At 42.7% G+C, this 20,697-nt stretch overlaps 1 protein-coding gene across 6 annotated transcripts; it reads right to left on the bottom strand.

The window, feature by feature from the left end:
- Nucleotides 1-421: 421 nt before the first annotated feature.
- LOC307213829 (interferon alpha/beta receptor 2-like) lies at nt 422-18,785 on the bottom strand. Of its 6 annotated transcripts, none has more exons than XM_079972052.1 (14): nt 18,644-18,779; nt 15,366-15,470; nt 14,534-14,630; nt 13,577-13,635; nt 10,990-11,031; nt 10,736-10,856; nt 9,463-9,534; nt 9,137-9,217; nt 7,555-7,727; nt 6,546-6,688; nt 5,759-5,921; nt 5,409-5,530; nt 3,224-4,587; nt 422-2,045 (listed from the first exon to the last, which is right to left on the bottom strand). In XM_079972052.1, exons 4-13 carry the CDS (start codon nt 13,617-13,619, stop codon nt 3,859-3,861), a joined length of 1,689 nt encoding a protein of 562 aa, XP_079828178.1. In that variant the 5' UTR covers nt 13,620-13,635; nt 14,534-14,630; nt 15,366-15,470; nt 18,644-18,779; the 3' UTR covers nt 422-2,045; nt 3,224-3,858. The 6 variants fall into 6 exon arrangements, with proteins under 6 accessions (XP_079828178.1, XP_079828179.1, XP_079828180.1 ...); XM_079972053.1 differs by lacking the exon at nt 18,644-18,779 and adding an exon at nt 17,404-18,515; XM_079972054.1 differs by lacking the exon at nt 15,366-15,470 and having other exon boundaries at nt 18,644-18,785.
- Nucleotides 18,786-20,697: the final 1,912 nt, after the last annotated feature.

Raw genomic sequence — 20,697 nt, forward strand, 5'->3', positions numbered from 1 at the left:
CACACAAGAGAATTTTTTACACCCAGGTCAATGAATCCAAGCAGCTTTGTCTTCCATCTTTGGAATGCCATGTCCAAGTGAAATGTGGCTTCTCTACAATTGCTAAAGGGAACATTTACATTTGTAGCTAAACGAAGGCTGCAGATACACAGCTCCTGAGAGCAAGCCTTATTGAACTCATGAGTAGGCTTGTACTGCGCAACCAAAACCTATTACCTGAGTATCAGACACAGTGCAATATCAAACTGTTTTACTCAGAGTTGGTCTACTGAAATTAATGAACATGGCTAAGTTAGGTCCATTCGTTTCAGTAAGGTCTCCTCTGTGTAAAATTAGTTGTGCAACTCAGTTTTCCCAATGGATTAGCCCATGCCTTCCTCACAAAGGGTTATGCACCACAAGGAAAATGAAGTGAACAAAATAATTTCAGATTACTTTAGTAAACTTATGTGCAAAATGAGTACAGTTATGATACTTCAATACATACAAAATTATTAATCCTTTAAAATAGGTACAGAGAAAATACATATAATACTGAGGTAACTGCAAGAACTTCCGCTGGGTAAGAAAATATTCTGGCATTATTTTTCCTTAGTCCAGTTATGGCAAGAACTTCAACCTGCTCTTTCAAGTACTGGACAGCAGGTCTGCTCCCATGAAGCAGGCAGCTGTTCTCAGAATGCTCAGAAATCACACAGAACATTGCAAGGAAGGGTGTTCCTCTTTCCCACTGTGAAGGAATGAAACTGTTTAAACCATTTTGTGTCCTGTTTGGGGTTATCAAAGAGTTTTAGTTTGTTCTGACAAGGAGGATCAGAAGATCACAGAAAAGTCCACTGTTCAGTCCAAGAACCTGACATCTAAGAGGAAAATAAAACCTAAACACTATTGTAGAAGTCCCAAGAGATTACACAAAAGAGAAACTGAAAAAGAAGTCTCCTGCCTTTCTGACTGCCCAAAATGTTGGGAGGATACATTTAAAATAATGTGTGCAAATAAAGCTTGCAAAGAACGCTAAAATGAAGGAAAATGCTAACAGGCTGCTATGCATCCAGACTCCAGGAGCAGAAGATGCCAAACGCTGGCGTAGTTTAGGCCAGGTTTAGCTGGATGCTTTTTCCCATGTTGTTTTCATTTCCTGTAATGGCTAATGTTCAAGCTGTTTTAAAATAAGCCCTTCCTGTGCCTTTGCATGGAACATCTTTACAGTAACTGTTTAGAGAGCTGCTATACAAATCCATTGAGCAAAAGTTACATTTGATTTGCTCTAACTGTGTATGGCATGGCTATTCACTCCATGCCTTCTTGCCTTATTTATTTATAAAAATGATTAATATACCATTGTATTATTTAAAAAAATCACAGCAGTTTACAACAATATAAAAAAACCCATACAGTAAAACAATAAAAAGTTAAAACCAAGTTAAGGCAAAAATAATTAAAAACAACCGTCAGTACAGCATTGTGGGGGATATACGCTTCAATTGCCTGCACAGGCCAGGTGGAATAGAAACATTTTCAACAGGCATTTAAAAGTTGGCACAGAAGGCACTCCCTGAATCTCTCTTGGCAGAGTAGGACTGGGTTGATCACACTAAAGGCTCAAATTCGTGAGCCTACCACTAAGCTATACAGAAGTTGCCTGACCAGAAATAAGGCCAGTGGCTCCTGCCCACTTCAGGGACAATGTGGAGCAGACAAATGGCGATTAAACACATCTCTGCTCAAAACCCCTCTCCCCCTGCACAGAGTAGCTGCAACAAGCTTTTTAGACCCAACAAGGTTACAGCAGGGGCCCAGTACATTCATCATCCATCAGCCGTTATTTCTGTGTTCAACATGATGATCTTGCACAGTACAAAGAAGGCCGTAGTCTTGATTACAGGAATGTTGAGGGAAATGTATTCACATTAAATGGTTTTAAACTTCATGCAACTCAAGGCTGTTATAAAGATGGCAACATCCATTCCAGACCATTGCTACAATCAGATTCTCTAGAATGAGAAACTACGACAGGCAGGAAGAGTTCAAGGACAATAATATACCTTTTTGGGCTTCATTATTATCAAATAATGGAGGCTTACAATTTGGATAAGAAAATTGGTTTTCAGGTGGAAAAATCAAAACTGGAAATAGAACTGTTAGAACCTAAAACTAAGAATTTGTCAAGAATGTATAACTTGCTGTTGAAATGGAATACTCAGGATGAAATGGTTAAATCTGCTATGATTAAATGGGCACAAGATGTTGGACATAATATTATAATGGCTGACTGGGAACAGTTATGGACCACAGGTATGAAGTTTACGGCATGCAATGCCTTAAGAGAGAATATAATGAAAATGATATACAGGTGGTACATGACACCAGTCAAGCTTGCAAAAATCTATCATTTGCCCGATAATAAATGTTGGAAATGTAAAGAGACCGAAGGTACATTCTTTCACCTTTGGTGGACATGCCCAAGGATTAAGACTTTCTGGGAGATGATCTATAATGAAATGAAAAAGGTATTTAAGTATACCTTTCAGAAGAAACCAGAGGCCTTTCTCCTGGGCATGGTCGGCCAATTGGTGCCAAAGAGGGACAGAACTTTCTTTATGTATGCAACAACAGCAGCAAGAATACTCATCGCGAAGTATTGGAAGACACAAGATTTACCCACCCGGGAAGAATGGCAGATGAAGCTGATGGACTATATGGAATTGGCGGAAATGACTGGCAGAATCCGAGACCAAGGTGAAGAGTCGGTGAAAGAAGATTGGAAAAAATTTAAAGTCTATCTACAGAAACATTGTAAAATTAAGGAATGTTAGAAAGTTGTTGGAATGAAGTAATGTGGTCTTAGCAGAAATGATATAAGGATTAGGTTAAAATTGACTTCTTAATTTGTGAAAGACGTGAATAACAGTATATCAAGATAAATTATTAGGATAAAAACAAAGTTGGAAAGGATTTGCTGAAACATCTAATTGAACTAGAATACAAAAAAGGGAGGTGTGAGGAGGTCAAGGAAATAAGCAGATGAAAAATAAGTTATGGGAAGGTTTGGTTTGTTTTTTGTTCGTATTTTTCTGTGTGTTTTTTTTCTTTTTTCTATTTTTTCTCTGTTTGTATCTATTGTGATGCATTGCTTTGTTTTTTCATGCCTAATTTAGTGTTTTCTTTTTGTAACTTTTAAAACTGGAATAAATATTATTTTTTTAAAAAAAAAATAGTATACCTTTTTGCCTCCTTTCTAACCACATCGCTGGAGCCCTTGTCAAGCAAAGGATCACACAGAACCGGTTTAAAGCTTTCCAATAATATAAGGAAGGGTGAGAGTTACTTCATCCTCATAAAGAAAAACAGACATGGGTACAAATAGGACCAGTGAAAAAGGACAACTGAAGTGCATGTCCAAGTGTGAGTTGACAGATATTAAATGTGATGGCAGTAAACATTCCGGTTCACAAAATAAACTGAGGTATAGATAAAGGGCTATGAACCCTAGGGGTCTAAAAGATCACTGGCAGGAAAACAGGAGAACCATTCTGGAACAATTACCAGCAAAGTGTTGTATCATGCCTAAGAACACTTGATGATCAAGCGCAATGGTTGATCATTGTAACAAGAGAAATTCATCCTCAAGACAGGCAAGGTCTCTGTTATTTTGGAAGACAATTAGTCCATGGGATTGCCAAAAACCATTGAAGAGCATACCATATTAATGCTACAGAAATTAACAACAGCGCTGCATTTTCATATGTACTTGTACAATACTGATAGCATTAGACAGCAGATCCCACCCAGTCCCATGACATGGGAATACATTGTTTTACTGGAAGCTGAAAAATGCTAATTTGAGCATTCATTGATTCATCTGCTCATGTATTCACCAACACAGTCGGTTTCTGAATCCGATGACTCACTTTCTCCAGACCCATTAGAATTTTGCCAGGAACAAGAGAGGTTATGAACGTCAGAGTTCTGCATTTCTAGCGCATCAGTGAAATGTTTCAGTTCAAATGCATCAGAAACACACAACTCTTTCGAGTCTGCTGCATCCTCTTCGAAAGGGGTTAATGTTGCAGGAATGTCCATATTTTTGCCAGATATTCCTAGCACCACAGTATTTAAGTTTACGTTGGAACAGCTGCTGCACTCCAGGTCTGGCTCATTAGGGGAGTCCACTTCAGGAGAAGGATGAAATATTTGAATTGTTGGGCTTTCTTCTTTGCTAATATCATTCAGAAGGTTTTCTGCTTCAGCATCTACAGGTTTAGGCATTTCACTTGGAGCAGATGAGCAGCCGATGAGCAGAAGCTTTTCTGTTTCATCATCCTGGGGGTCAGCGATTTTACTTGTAGTGGATGAGCAGTCTAGGGACGGTGGCTCTGCATTGTCCTCCTGCGAGCAGGGCTTTGAAGTCTGCCCAAAAAAACCACGTGCAGTATATAAATCGTCATTTCCAGCAACGCTGTCACTGTCCTCTTCATCGGAATCGTATCCACATACTTTTTTTTTACTTTGTTGGGTGACCTGGACTGTGTGCACTTCTTCCGGTTCTGATTTAAAAAGGGAATAGTTTAATTTTGGTGTGATGCTCTGAAAAGAAAAACAATTTTGAAATTTACAGATGGGAAAAATAAAATAGATGCCTTCAAAGAAGATGGGGGGGTGATACATAATTGAATATTAATATTAATAAATATTAATTGGATGTCAATAGTTTGGCCTTAATCCCGAAACCCTCCACAGATGTAAGAATCTTTTGGCTTTCATTGGGATTTGCTTCCATTTTCAATAAAGGGGGTTTTATTGAAAAAGCCCTGAACAGTCTGGTTCTTTCTTCACTTATTTATTCCAGCTTTTTATGGTCGAGGCCAGATACCCGGGACACAAGGCTAAATGTAAATGTTGTGGTGCTGTTGATTACAAGTCCTATCAAACAACAACAACAACAACAACAACAACAGAATATTCAAACACAATAAAACATCAAACATTAAAAACTTCCCTAAACAGGGCTGCCTTCAGACGTCTTCTAAAAGTCAGATAGTTGTTTATTTCCTTGACAGCTGATGGGAGGCCATTCCACAGGGTGTGCGCCGCCACCAAGAAGGCCCTCTGCCTGGTTCCCTGTTACCTCACTTCTCGCAGTGAGGATCAAGTGTTAACAGGATAGAGAAACTGGTCAGATTATTTGTCCATCACTGACAGCAGCTCTCCAGGCAGACAGGGCAAACTCTCATATCACCTGACCCTATGTAACTGGCATTGACCCTGGGACTGACCCTTAGGTCTTTTCAACAATGAATGTTTAATGAAAAGAAGATAGAAAATAAATAAAATTCTATATACATACATACAGTAGAGCTTATTAAGCTATTTATCTTAAAAAAAGAATCCGTCTCAAGGCTACATACCAAGACTCTTGGCCATTTCCTCCATCTTAAGCAAATAACACCGGTTTTATACAGGACAAATAGAATGAGTGCTACTGCCAACGGGATTAATATGCCAAGCAACGCTGGTGATATAATATGACCTGTAAGATAAAAAGGTGATTAAAGAAAAGTGAATATGGGGGCAATTGTGAAACACTCTGGTTTCATTGGGCACACAGAGCACTAGATTACCAAAATTCATAATTTTTTTTTAAACCATTACTTGAAATACTAAAATCAATAATCTATTATTAGTTTTTTTAAATTAAGAAAATAATCATTTTAAATTAATTCTCTGCAACCCCATCCCTCCCCTTAATTCATTATACCTGATATATTATTGGAGCTGAGGATAAGGCATTTGGGGACAGACGGAGTGCACTGGTTATTTAGACTTGTTCTCACATCAACAGCAATACAATAATTTGTATTGAAACTCAAATCTCCAATGACAGTGTGGAAACTCTCTTGTCTGGTTGTATTGACAACACGCTAGAAAAGAAGAAGAAAAAGATTGACAATTGAATGTGGGGATAATTACACTAGCCTATGTCATGGGCTATTGAAAGGATACTTTTGAAAATGTTTCCTAAAGTGCTGTGGAAACACAAAAAGCTATATATAAGTAACATTATCATTTCTGTTCATCTGCTAAATATTTGCCTTGCCAATTCTTCTTGCAGCAACAGTGCAAAGGCACAGCAATACCAACATAGCCTCCAACCTTTGGATTCTGCTGGTTTAGCTGTTGCTATGCCCAATCCTAAAGCACTGGCATGGGAAGTGGTCTACCCTATTAATCCAACACATCTCAATCCAGCAATTCCTGCTGGCATTCCAAAATATATACAGCCCTTCTGGTCTATCTCAATGTCAACAGCCACTGAAAGGGCAAAACATGGGGAGCTGCCCACTCCATTGAAGTAAATGGGCGAAACCCACCCAGATAGGACCTCTAGGCATGCCTTGGAGGATAGACAGGGCTATGGATCAGGGAGCAGAATTATTAAGTTTGGATATACCTGAACTAGAAACAGAAATATCAGCTTTCTTACAGATGAATTGAATTAATTTTGATACTGTCTACCATTTCCCTTTTAATCATAAGCAACCGACCTTTTCCTTGACATTGTCTCTTATCACTGTGACCGTATAATCAAGCTCTTGGTATACATGAAGTAACGAGGCTGAAAGTTTCACTGTCACATTTGCGCAGCTTGGACAAGCAGAAATCTCAAACTGGGGTGGTGTTAGGCATGCTGTTGAACAAAGAAAGGAAGAAAAGAAGGAATCAATGTGACTGGGAAGCTATGCCCTAGAGAAATTAATGAAATTACAATCCAATGCACTACTAACTTGGACATAAGATCTCAAATGAAATGATACAACTTTCTCCCAGGTATGCTTCTTTCAGATTTAAGGCTAAATAGGTACGGTGGGGATTCTACTGATTGGAAATTTCCCATAACCGAACTCTAAGCCTCTTAGCTTGTTGGCCTTCAGCCTTCTTTGATCCTCATTTCTGCTCCCGAAAGTCTGCTCTGAATATGGTGCTTAGTCCTGAGTTCTGATCTTAGTGTGGTGTCACACTATTGTCATTCATTCCATTGAAAAGCAAGAGGATGCCCATAGAGAGCTGGAGATAAAGCTTGTCAGGACCATGACACCTCTTGGCACTTAAAGAATGATAATCTAAATAACTGAAAATTATACACTGAAGAAGGAGTGAGTCTTGGGGGTTTGGGGGGGCTAGAATTGCATGAGGTTGCTGGTGCCAGGGCTCTGCATGCTCTGGCACCGGGGGGCGGTGAGCAGGCGGAGGCGGGGCTGGCGCACGTCCCAGGGGCGTGGCGCACTGTTCGCAGTGGGAGGGTGCGCGGCACGTGTCCGGGGGGGGCAGCCATGATGGTACCTCCCTCTCCCATGGTGCCAGTGGTATTGTGTTCCCTCCGCCCGTGGGGCAGGGCACTGACAGCTTTGGAGCCTGCTGGGAGATGACCTAGTGGGGGTTGACAACTGGCCTCTACCTTCTGCCTTGGCCAGTGTGAAACCTGTGTGGTTGACAAGGACTTATAGGAAGCATAAGGCATGTGCTTCAAACATAAATAAGGAGCAAATTACTTACTGTCAGCATATGGACTGAACTGAATAGCTGAATAATGTACTCCACTTTCTGTGACCTGATCCACTACAATTATGTATGCCTTGCAGGGATCTGTGAACTCTTTTGTCAAGTTACAGAATGAACGTGTGATACTGGAACACTCTGCGACAATCTTCATATTCAGTCTGGGATAACTGTAAATGGAAACAAGAAGGAGCCAATCAGTACTTCCCAACTGGATATAAAGCAGAAATTCAAAAGCGTCACATGAAAGTTGTCCAGAATGCCGGAGTGAGATCAAGCATATATTTACTCACCCTCATCCCCTAATTTGATATGAAGTGTCCCATTCTGTGAGAAGGATGTCAGTGCAAATGTACCTTTGGTGGCTTTTCAAATACTGTGGTACCTTGGTGACGTCATGGGGGAGCTTCCAGTTGTATTTGCATCAACAAGCTTCTCCCATTGGTTGTTAACCCTGTTATGACTCCTGGCTGTGTGGGGTGGAGTCGTGTATTGCTGTTTAATCCAATGCCTAAGCCAATACTACTCACATGCTGTAACCAATAAAAGTTGTGGCCTAATTTTGCCCATTAACCTAAAATAATGTGTCTGTGTGTCTTATTATAATTCTATGCGGGTGGAGGGTCCTCGACTCACAAATGCTTCCTTTGGACTCCTCTACTGCCACCTCCAGTGATGAGAAAAGGGCAGAGGGCTGTATTTGTGGGTGGGCAGAGTGAGAGAGATGGCTTTTAGGTCTGTGGGAAGGCAGTGCAGGAGGGGCAATTCCTCTCTTAGCGTGCAGATGACTCAATATTTATCCAGTTTATGGATGCATATCCCCAGCCAATACAAAGGTCTTGTCTATCTCCAGAACCAAGTAGCTCCTTCCCTCTGCTCTTTCTTGCTCAGTTCCTACTAACGGTTGCCTTTCTCATTTCCATCCTGTGTTTCTTTGCCACAAACATCCCAAGACCACCTCTTCTTTACAGGGGATAGGGCAGTGGTGTCCAAACTTTTTTCAAAGAGGGCCAGATTTGATGAAGTGAAGGGCCGTGACGGCCGACCCAAAGTTGTTGCCCTTTTTTTAGAATTGAAGTTGTTGACCTTTTTAAAGGATTTTACCCCAGGAAATAAACTGCCCACAGGGGCCTGATTAAACTGACCGGCAGGCCAATAGAGGCAAACAGAGGTGTATATTTTTCTCATGCTGCACCACTGGGACTTTGGCTCCAGCCAAGACTGAACACTGTAGTTCAAGTTAGTCCTCTAGGCTGCAGTACTTCCTGAGTATTGTCAGCTGGACCCAAAGCCAACCCTTGTGTACCAGGCCACATTAAGGCATAGCCAAGGACTGAAGAACCTGGGGCCCTCCACATGCTGTGGAATGTCAACTCTCATCAGCCCAAGCCCACACAGCAGATGGTACAGAATGATGGGTGTTTGAGTTGAGCAAGATGTGGAGGGCCTCAGGTTTCCTGCCCTTGTCCTAGCCTTGGAGTCTGCGTCTCAGCCGCTGCATCTCATCTTGTGTGAGGACTGTGCCTAGTTCCTACATATTGCCTTGGATCTCAACATCTGCTCGCCTTTGAGTGCTTACCGGTCTTTGCCGCTTTTGGACCATGCACCAGCTGGACAAATGGCCAGCTCCCCAGATACTGGAGCCTCATTTTGCTGGGACCTGGCAAGAAGGAGAAGAGAGGGTGTCTGTCTGAAGCAAGTTCCCAGGGGAGAGCAACCCCCAAACATAATTTCTTTTCCAGGACCAGCTACCAATTGCTCCTAGAATTCAATTACTTGTGCTTCCATTCAGAAACATGTTAGATTTCCCCTGGGAATTTGCCCCCAAGTTTGCCCTGACTGGGAAACGTCACAAGGACAAACATATACGTATGAGTACTGACTACTAAAATATGCCTTACTTACTTGGACTTACTGAAAGAAGAATCATGCACCTGGTTTCTTCCCGCTGATTTTGATAGCCAAGGACAAACTGAGCTTTCAAAGGGGAGAGAAGCATATTGGAGGATTAATTTATTGTTATCTGTCTCCTGTGAGGAACTCTGTAGGAAGATCAGCCTGTGACTCTTCCCTTATGTTAGTTTATGTGCAAATCAGATAATGTACTTTGTTAATTGACCAAACAGAGGGGTGTTTGCTTCCTAATGGCTAAATGCTGTCACCTCACCCAAGTTCAGGTCTCATCTCTCTTACCTTCCTGAGAACTATGAGGCAGACTTGAGTAACAGCTGGTTATTATAGCTGCATCAATAGGAAACACAAACCTGAAATGGCTGTTCTCCTATGAGGCCTCAGATACCTAAATAACAGTTAATGCAGCCTCATGTGGATGTCTGGTTCTGGATCTTTTCTATTTTGTTTCCATGCTGACCATTTCAAAACTGCTGTCTTAAAGACTGCAGTCAGATACCCACTTGCCTGAGACTCTCATTGCAATGAGACTGACTTCTGAGAAGACGTAGAAAGGATAGCACTGCAGGTCTATTGCAGCAAGACCAACAAAGAGTCTTGTAACATTTTGGAAACTAAGTAAATTACTTATGGGATAAATTTTCATGACTGAGAATCCACTTTACCAGAGGCATCAAATGCCAGCCCAGCTACCAGTCAGATGTGGAAACAGGCCCAATCCAGCCCCACCTGCCGTTCCAAACTGGAGTTGTCACAGCAACAAAACACAATTTTCCTGCCCCTGACCCCACCTTCCACCCTAGCTGGTGAAATCAATGGGACTCTGGATGTGGTGTGGCTTTGTCACTCTGCCAAGCCCCACTGCCATCCCACTGGGGTCCGGATTGCACTCTTATTCTTGTTAGCTCCCCCCCCCCCCTTATTGCTGTTAATTTGCATCCATCAAAGTTTGGCTTGACTTAGCACGTATTGCACTTAATGATCATGTGACCCCACATGTGCAGGTTTCCCCCTCTACAGCCATGTGTATATATATCTTCTGAGGATAACAGTTCATGCCTCTGATAAAGTGGAACGCAGTCTGCAAAATCACATGTCATATCAAATCTATTAGTCTTTAAACTGCCAGACGACTCTTGGTTTCTGTTCTTCATATGACAGGACCTTAACTAGATACATCCAAACCTATAATGATCTTGTACCATATATCAGTCATTCATAATAATTTACAAAACGTGGGAATATATTTTAGGAAAAGCATAGGTACCTTCTCTCTTTATACATCACATTGTAGCATGTGGCTGTCCCTGTATTATTTCCAGCTTCCCATGTTAAAATGTACTCAAAATCCTCTGCCTTCATTTTCAACTTGAGTTCAGCAGATGTTTCTTGTGGGGCAAAATAGAATATACAAGGTTTATCAATCATACATGATGAAATAGCTGTGTATCTTGCTGCTCATTCCCAACAAAATACAATGTGAACCTGGCAGCAAATGTTAAGTACTTTAAAAATACTTACCAATTAAATTGCACAGAGCAGAAATCAGAGCACCGATGTACACTATAAATTAAAACAATATATACATGAGGGGGGAATAAAATCTGTTCAATGTAGAAAACATACATAACACTGTTTGTATGCCAAGTGGAATGTACTTCCTGGGAAAAGAACTCAAAAGACAAGATTTGTTGCTATCACTCCAAATTGGGGGGGGGGGGAGGTGGAAGTGGACTTTTGGGGAAGTTTGAAAATGTGTGTTAAGTCAGGGCGACCTTGAGAGGGGCTAGTCACCTCTATTCCCCCTCTCCTCCTCTATGGCTCCTAGTTCTAAGCAATCTATACTCCACCTCCTTCCAACCCCACATTTCAATCTTTCTCCTCCCTAGGTTTTAAATCTCCAATTGTGTCCAAAGTATTTCAAGTTTCTATATATGCAGCTATCGATATAAACCATGCCAAGTAAGTACAATGTAAATTAGCATAATTTATTCTGCAGGTTCAAATTTCTGCTTGTGTGGACCATGGGGAGGTGGTTGTTGTTGCAATCAGAGCAGACAGATCCCACCCACAAAGAAATAATATAGCTTCTGCATGGGGACCCCCATAGCTGGTTGGGGTGAGAACATGCGCAGCATCTGCTCAGATAGGGCGAAAAGTATACACCCAGTGTGGTGTAGTGGTTAAGAGCGGTGGACTCATAATCTGGGGAACCGGGTTCGCTTCCCTGCTCCTCCACATGCAGCTGCTGGGTGACCTTGGGCCAGTCACACTTCTCTGAAGTCTCTCAGCCTCACTCACCTCACAGAGTTTTTGTTGTGGGGGAGGAAGGGAGAGGAGATTGTTAGCCGCTTTGAGACTCCTTAAGGGGAGTGAAAGGCGGGATATCAAGTCCAAACTCTTCCTCTTCTTCTTCATACATATCTATGAATTGCTAGTGTTAAGTCAGAACCCTTAAAAGGTGGTGGCCTTTCTACTTCCCCAACATCACACTTGTAACAGAAGACATGCTAAATATTGGCCTTTCTGCTACTTTCTGTTTAGCTTCATGCTGCCAGATGGTTGTTAGAGTCCTTCACCAAAAGCTGTTTCGCCTTACCCATTTTACTGTTTCTATTTAAGCATATGGACCAACAACCCTAGATTTTGAAGAATTATCTCTGTCTGTCATCAATGCTTTAAAACAGGGTAGATGTGCTTTTGAGAAAGTTGCTGAAAGGGGTTACAACGGATGAGATACTCAAAGGATGGTCAAACAGTGTGGGGAAGAGGAATTTCAGTCTGACAGGGTGTAAATAAATATGGGTAGCGCTTCAGTGAAATGACCTCCATTTCTTACTATAGTATCTCTATATACAAAGTTTCCTGTTTATTATCTGTAGGACGACACATATCACATTTAATTTATAGGATATTTTCGTACCAGTTCTCCATTTGTTGATATGTATTAAACAATGTATTGATCCTCCAAGCAGTATTTTTTGGAAATGGCACACAAATCACCAAAAAACAAAGATCCGGTGCAATACATGTTAAAGCCTGATTTGAACATGCCCTTCCTTTTCCTCATTCTTTTTGCAAAAAGAAACATCATAAACAGGTGTAAACAGCATTGGCTAAGAGGACTACGTGAACCAGAAGCAGGACTGCAGATCTATTCAGATGGGACTTTTTACCTTTATACTATCAGTACTGCAGTGGATCTCAATCTGAAGTACACCTTTAACAGCAGTGTTAATTCTGCCAGTCTGCAGAATCAAAGGGCAATAAGTGCTGTGTCACCTCAGGGGCTGAGGCCACCATCCCACAAAGCCGTGTTGCGTTTGCTTAAAGAGGAGAACTGTGCATACAGCTGAAGGCGCCATTTAAGTTTATACTACAATTACATACAAAAATGAGCAGGGAAACTAGCTGGGCAGTTCAGCTGTGAAAGTAGTTGCATTAAAATCACAAAATACACCTCCCAAAAAGAGGTGCAACCACCTTATTATGCCACTCATCTGTAAGATTGCAACATAATTAATTGAAACGGGAGAGGAGGGTCATTGGCTCTAATTCGTCAGATGGAGAATGCTTCTGCCTAACATAGCTCATACTGCAGTAAAATTACTTAAGTCTCTCTTATATTATTTTAACAAGAGAAAGTCCAAAAACTGACAAAGAATGGCTAAAACGCCTTTCAAAAACAGGAATGCCATTGTTGCAGGACTCCTGACACAACCGTGATGTTACAGGTGTTTCCTTGTGGTTTCAAGCAAAAACCACAAATTTAGTGAAACTTGCTTCTGAGGATCCTTGCACAGGATGAGGCTGCACATTCCTTAGGTGTATCCCATTGACCTAAATGGAATTTTTAAATGCTTAGTTTTGGCTTCGTGATTCCATCTCTTTTAGTGACTGAACACAAGTACATTTTCCCCTTATGGCAAGAGACTCAGGCAGTCTCGATGTATTTTCACTTCTTGGTGAAAGTTGTCTTCACTGAGCCATCTATGATTAGCAGAAGTTAATAATCAAATTTATTTGGCAAAGAAAAAGAACCTGTAGCTGAGACAAGAAAGGAGGGTTGGGAGCCTAAACTATTAAATTATTTCTAGACTGAACTCACCAAATTTGTAGAAATGTAGTGGTCCCATGAAAAATGCCATCATAGTTTAAAACCGCATCCTAGAAGCAGGAAAAGCACAAACAAACAGGATGCAGCATATGCATTTAAGATCAATGAGGGGCAGTACAAAGCTTAGAATACAAAGAGGATCTTCAAATTTTAAAAACAGGCATTCAGGCAGGCAGTAAAACAAGCTTTCTGCTCTGTACGAGACAGAGTTCTTTTCTGCTTACGATGGGAAACAGCTTTTTTAATGAATTCTGAGAGTACACTAAAGGATCCTCTTTCTTCTGTTTACAGCCTAGTGTATTAGCAAATCACAAGTACAGTTCCCTGAAAGAGCTTCTACAATATCTGCAGAATAAATGTGTGGCGCAACCACAGGTGCAGAGTCAGCAAGTTCAATGGTTTGCTTTCCATGTCTAAACTTACAGCAAGTCTAAGGATATGGGGGCAAAGTCTCCAACCTTCTCTCCTTTTGGAGGGGGGGGGGTGTGTGTGTTAAAATTACCCTTACACAGTTTTCACTTAATACCTTCAGCCATGATTGGGAGGGCCAAAAGGCGGACCTAACCCGATGGCGGCAGCATCACCACCAAATATCAGAATGGTGTGGAGGCAGGTGGAGGTCAGGGTTGTGCAGGAGCCCTGCCAGAAGCATCTTATTGTTTCCATTTGCGTACCTCCACAGCCGTAGCCTTGCTACTCTCCTGCTCTGCCCTAGTACCAGGCAGTGATGCTGCTGCTGCTGCTTGGAGGCCAGGCCCACAACAGCTCACCTCCCTGCTGGCTACTCCTGGATTCAACTGAGTAGATTTGTTATTGGGAAAATGGCAGAAGTTGAGAATCAAATTTATTTGGCAAAGAAGAAGCAGGAGCCTCTAAAAGCTGCTCAAACAAGAAGCAAATGAAGTGATGGGGACCCAAAGAGCTCAATTCTTTCTAGGTTTAACTCACCAGGTTTGCAGAAATGCAGTGGTCCCATGGAAAGTGCCATCATAGTTTAAAATCACATCCTACTGGGTGATCCCTACTGCTGACGTAACTCTTGCATCTGCAATCAAATGAAACTCTTTTCAGATAAAAACAATGTTCAACCTGAACGGTTAACACTAAAATACAGCGTAACATCTTTAGTCTGACTTCTCAGGAGGCAAAGTTACTGGCAGGCTTGGCGTATTCTTGTACACACAATACAGTTTGGGATTTTCCTTAAACAGGTACTACTTTGTCAAATGGGAAATCAACCTTGTGCCTATTCCCTTCATAGGGTTCAGGAACAGCTTGAAACACAGCATGTAAAAATAACCAACGAAATTGGACAACAGGTAAACACATCCACATTCAGAAAGAATATTAGGTCATTAACTATGGTTCAGCAAATGATCCTGTACATGAGATGTCATACCGGCACTCATAGGCTCAGCTCTCCTGCTTTACTCCTCATTCAGTCAAGTGAGAAGACAAACTATGGTGTTACTGGCTTTGTGTTACTTTTGAACCAGCACATTTAGTTCTCTCCAAACCATGATCTGACCCTAAGCTTTGTTCTTGGCTTCTGAATGTTGATTTGCTTGTGATAAATAAATCTCAAGCATGGCTTTAGATGTGGTTTGTGATCCTACTCATTTAAGGAAGGAGAAAACAGAAGTGCTCTATTCATCAGCATGGAGCTTGTGCACAGGGTTTATTTAATCATAGTTAATGGCTTAGCATGACATCTAAATTCAGCCCATATGATAAACAGGTAATCTTTTACTCTAGTTTATGACAAACATTTTGTAAATGCCTTCACAGTAGGCCAGTGATATGGTTCCTTGCGATGTCCTTGACACACAGCAAGCTGCAACACCTGTTAACTACAGCTACACCATCATGCAATTCCTGGGAAAGACTGCAGTGGCAAAATAAATGTTTGTCTCCCCCCCCCCCCCCCGAACTGTTCCTGGCTAGAAGCATAGTCCAGTTTTAAGTTAGCTGTACATGTGTGTAGATTCCTTAGACAACCCAAGTGTGTGCAGGAATGTTTTCTCTCTTTCTGTGAAGTGTCCACACTCCTCCATTCTTTCATCAATGCAGCTAGACTTGGTTCCAGAATCCCTCCTGCCACTGCAAATCCCTTCCCTAATCTGAGACTAAGCCAAATTGGGGGGGTGGGGGATATCTACTGCATGATTGTATCCTGACCCTTAACTTGCTTTGCCCTTTGCTGGTATGCTAGTAGATATGGTAAGGGAGACTCTCTGTTGTGCATATTTTTTTTTACTAGCTGACTTTTCTAATAATCTGAGTGCCCTGGATTGTGTAAACACCATTTTAAATATCATTTGTGGATGCACCCTGACAAAAGCTTTGTCCTCTAAATCAGCCAGTCCCATTTTCTTTTTAAATCTGATCAGTGAGTGACCCCACATTAAGAGAAGTTAGAAACTGCAGCATAAACTACACCTGCTCATATTTTGATGTCTGCAGAAGCATATTACGAAAGGAAGATGTCTAATCTCTGCTTCAGATGTCAGAGAGAAAGAAGGCAGGGAGCCTTTGGAGATTTCTCTCTCCATCGACTTTCCCCCATTCAAATCTCTTCAGCCTTAATACAAGATGAGCTGCATCTCAACACTTCTAGCATAAGCTATTTCTACAGATATCCCTTCTACTGCAAAATGAGTCCTGTCCTCTGTTTGAGACTACACTTAAGAAGGCATCAAATTAATTAAACACCAAGCTTACTTTTAAAAGCTTTCACATGAGGTGCTTGGTATAAGGTTGAAAGCATCAGGAAAATACCCTGGTTTCTGGTGAAACTCACACATCTAAAGACAATACTGTAATGTTTAAGTAATCACCATTTCCCTTTCACAAGAAGAGACGTAACAGGAAGTGAGTGACAATGAAACCACAGGGCCTCAATTTTGAGTACAGTAAACACATTTAAAATTGCACCACATGTCTTCCTTTCACATGACAAGCCAACAGCCCTTTGAGGCAAAAGGAATTGTGGTCCCTTCCAACTCTATAATTCTATGATTTTGTGAATATAGATTGAATGAAGAAAGCTGTGTATTTAAAAAATGCTCTGTAATGACTTTTAGGATTAAATTAAGCATGGTGGTAGCTGCCATGTTTGCTCATTCACATAAAGCAGAGATAGGGATCCAGGCAATGGCCACTCTGCCAGGAGGGCAGGGCCATAATGTCAGGTGAGATAATTTCCTTCACACAATGGCCTGAATTAAAACCAGCCCACAAAATAAAAATTCAGCCATGCAGGAAAGATGCTGAATACAAGCTTCACTTCCCAAGGAACAATCCAATGCTCACTTAAAGCATCTCAATTTTTTCCTTTGCAATGACAACTTTGCCTGTGCCACATCTGACAGCCTATATGACATTAAGTGCGAGGAAGGTGACCATGGCTTAAGGAAAACAGATTCCTAGACCTAACAAGGCACAAAGGCCAGAGGATCTACACTGTTAACATAAAATTCACACAAGATTCACTGACATCTTCCCATTAGTGCAGGTCCATAGGTAAGTAGCATGATGCACAAAAACCAATAAGGTCCTTCCCAGCCTTTTAGCATAGCTATCCATCCACCGGATTTTTAATGCCTTCCCAACTATCAGCGAAGGGGGAAATGGGGGCAGCCCCCAAAATCAAAGGAAGCAAGAGAGAGAGAGAGAGAGAGAGAGAGAGAAATGTGGTACTGTACTGAAAAATCCATCTTATTTCAAATAACAAATTAAAATGCCTCACACATTTGGTTGAATTAAAGCAATTAAAACAATTAAATTGATTAACAATTAAAACAATTAAAATGCCTCACACATTTGGTTGATGACAACCTCCTTCAGCAGCAGAGATTAAGGTTACCATGACAAGCTAACTTCTGTTTAGCCTTCTTCAGGAATTTTGGGCAAACATATGCGGGAAACATAAGGCTTGGGAAGCACATGCAAACCCTGTCTCCAAATCTCTGCACGCACCCACAGCCCTTCCTGTGTTGCGAAGAGAGGTCTGAATGCTTGAACCCTGATAAAGAGTTTGCCAAGATGATTCTAAGTGTCTTCATCTGAACATATGAGGATGTTTGGGAAATGGATTGTGTGTGTGTGACCTGTTCCTTCCTCATTATCTGCCCATGGGCAAATACCAGACTAGAATTTCTGTTGTCAGCAGATCCTTAATCTTATACCCCTGAAGAAGGCTGTCAACAAGCAAAAGGCTTGGGCACAATTATTACTTGATAAAGGTTCATTTTTCAATACTGTTTCCAGGCTTCTTTTTTTCCTTTTGGATTGCTAGCACAGCCAGAAATTGCCTAGAAGCTAAGCCACACTTGCTAATAGAATAAGATACTGCTTTAATACCAAATTTATGAGCCGTCTTGTGGCTTCATCCTAGAAGTGAGGTCCAATGCCCTTACTAGCACGTCTGCCTTTCAAACTTAAGTTCACTGAAACCCACTGAAATCAATGGTCTTAAAAACAACAAATAATCTTCTAGGAGGAACTGTTTCTTTGCTTCTTACACAGATTTTACACCTTGCCCGTCCCTCATTACAGTATAGGTCAGGACAGCTCACAAAACAGAATACAATACAAAATCCAGAGAGACTTTAAACACAAGCCAGCAACCACAAATAACCAGCATCTGGATGGATCATCATCATTAAGGCTTCAGCTCAGGGGATCAGCCCGTTTATTTCAGCTGCCATTTCCTTCGGAAACGGGTCTCCCCACGAAGTTCAAGCCGAGTCCTGCGTGGGGGCACTAAATGGGCGCCCGTTTCGTCCCGCGAGGCGGCGCTAGACGACGCCTGAGCGCCGCCATCCCTTGCTAACTTCCTTCCCTCCTTCCCCTTCCTCGCCAGCCTGCAAGGCCCGAGCTGGGCGAGGCTCGGCGGAGGAGCCCGGCTTGTCCCGGCCTCCCCCGCCTCGCCGAGAAGCTCCAGGCTGCGCGGGGGACCCGCCGAGGCGCAGCCCCAGCCCGACCCCGCCAGCCTCGCTTCCCCCGCGGACACTTCGAAGGCGGGCAGGCAGCGCTCCCGCCCCACCCGCAGCTCACCTGGCCGCGCCCGAGCGCCCCGCCGCCGCTCTCATCCCCGCCGCCTGCGCCGCTGCAGCGGCCGAGCCCTCGAGGCTCTCCTCCAGGCGGACGCCATGTCGCTCGCTCGGCAGCCGAGGCGCCTCCGCCGGATCCGAAAGCGAAAACAAAGGGGTCGGGCAGTCAGGGGGGAAGGCGGGCCTTTGTCTGCTCTGCTTGCGGGGTGGGGGGGACTGACTGGGGCCTGGTTGGAAGGAAGGGAAGGGTGGGTTTTTTTAAATTCTTCCTCCTGTGTTCATCCCCCTGGAAAAAGCCAGCTTAGTTTAGCCGTCAGGTTTGTAAGAGGTTGAGCGACAATTTTTAATGCACACCCTGCTTGAGAGTAACGTTTGAACGAGGTGGTGCGTGTCTTGCGCCTGTTCCCTAGCATCTCTGCCCCGTGTCTGCTAAGCCCGGCTGAGTTCAGGGGGACTTGCAGCCAGGTGGGTGATAGGGTTGCAGCCTAATGCAAAAGAATGTAAGCCTTGTCGTGCGGGTCTTACTTTCATTTATTTACCGATTATTAAATTTGAGCCCAGGGCAGCAAGCAGCAAGCGAGGAAACGGTAACAATGGCTTAAAAGCAATTCTAATACAGAGGCAGACTGGGAAAGAGCTCAGGTTAAAAGACCGGTTGAAAGTGGAAAGTCACAGTGGCGTAGCGTGGGGGGTGCAGGGGGGGCCGGCCGCACCAGGCGCAACATCTGGGGTTAGGGCAAATCCACGGGTTAGGGGGCGCAAATCCACGGGTTAGGGGGCGCAAATTACTTGCCTTGCCCCGGGTGCTGACAACCCACGCTACGCCACTGGAAAGTCATCAATAGGCACCGAAAAAGCACCAGAGGCAGCACCTTCTATTCAAGGGGAGAAAATTCAAGGTCTTGATGCCACAACATTGAAGACCTGATTCAGTGAGCTTCATGCCTGAGTGGGAACTTGAACCCTAGTCTTCCAGGTTCTAGTCATACACTCTTAAGTACTACCCCACAATATGGTACAGTATCTGTGATTAAATTATTTGTTTAACTTTTATTAAATTTATATACTTCATTTGAAGATTACAGGGCGGTTTGCAGCATAAAAATACAAAATGAAAACACAAAATATTATAATAACCAACAAAAACCAGTAACCCCCTCCCACAAATACATTTTAAAAGCCATAGATTGTTTAAGCAGCCAGAGGCCTGGCTATAGAGGAAAAATTCTTGCCTAGCGCCTGCAATCTCAACTATGTGGTATTCAGCGTAGTAAACCACTTCCGCATGGACTTCCACCACACACAAGCATTTTTAAATAGTGCTCACTGCAGTGTTTTAAAGTCAAAGTTCCTGCACTTGCTTTCTCAAACTGCAGCAAAATCACACACTGCATACAACTCCCTTTTGGATGCCCTCCTTGGGCAGTTGTCAGTCACACCCAACACCCTGGCAGGGCCCACTGCTGATGCCTCCCCTTAGAAAATTTTTGTCCTAGCATTCCAAAAAGCACTAGGAGGCTGGACCTAGCAACCCTTTGAATTGCCCACAATGCCCCTGGCCTAGCATCATCCTGTGCTGCCACAGCTGCAAGAGCCCACTGAAAGGAAGGGCCCACCAGAAGGCACTTTCCCCTGCCCCCCTTCAAACCTAGACAAAGCCCTGCCTCCTGGGTTTCCATCAATTAATTAATTAATTAATTAATTAAATTTGTATACCACCCTTCAGCTGAAGATCACAGGGCAGTTCAAATGCAATATGTCAGCCAACAGGAAATTGGATTGGAGAACATGGAACTGGGTGTGAATTAATGAATATTCAGTGGACGCTTCAGGTTACGGACGCTTCAGGTTACAGACTCTGCTAACCCAGAAATAGTACCTCGGGTTAAGAACTTTGCTTCAGGATGAGAACAGAAATCACACAGTGGCAGCGGGAGGCCCCATTAGCTAAAGTGGTACCTCAGCTTAAGAACAGTTTCAGGTTAAGAATGGACCTCCAGAATGAATTAAGTTCTTAACCCGAGGTACCACTGTACAATAAATAAGTATGAACTACTG

This window comes from Podarcis cretensis, assembly GCF_951804945.1.
Source record: "Podarcis cretensis genome assembly, chromosome: 4".
Taxonomy (NCBI): domain Eukaryota; kingdom Metazoa; phylum Chordata; class Lepidosauria; order Squamata; family Lacertidae; genus Podarcis; species Podarcis cretensis.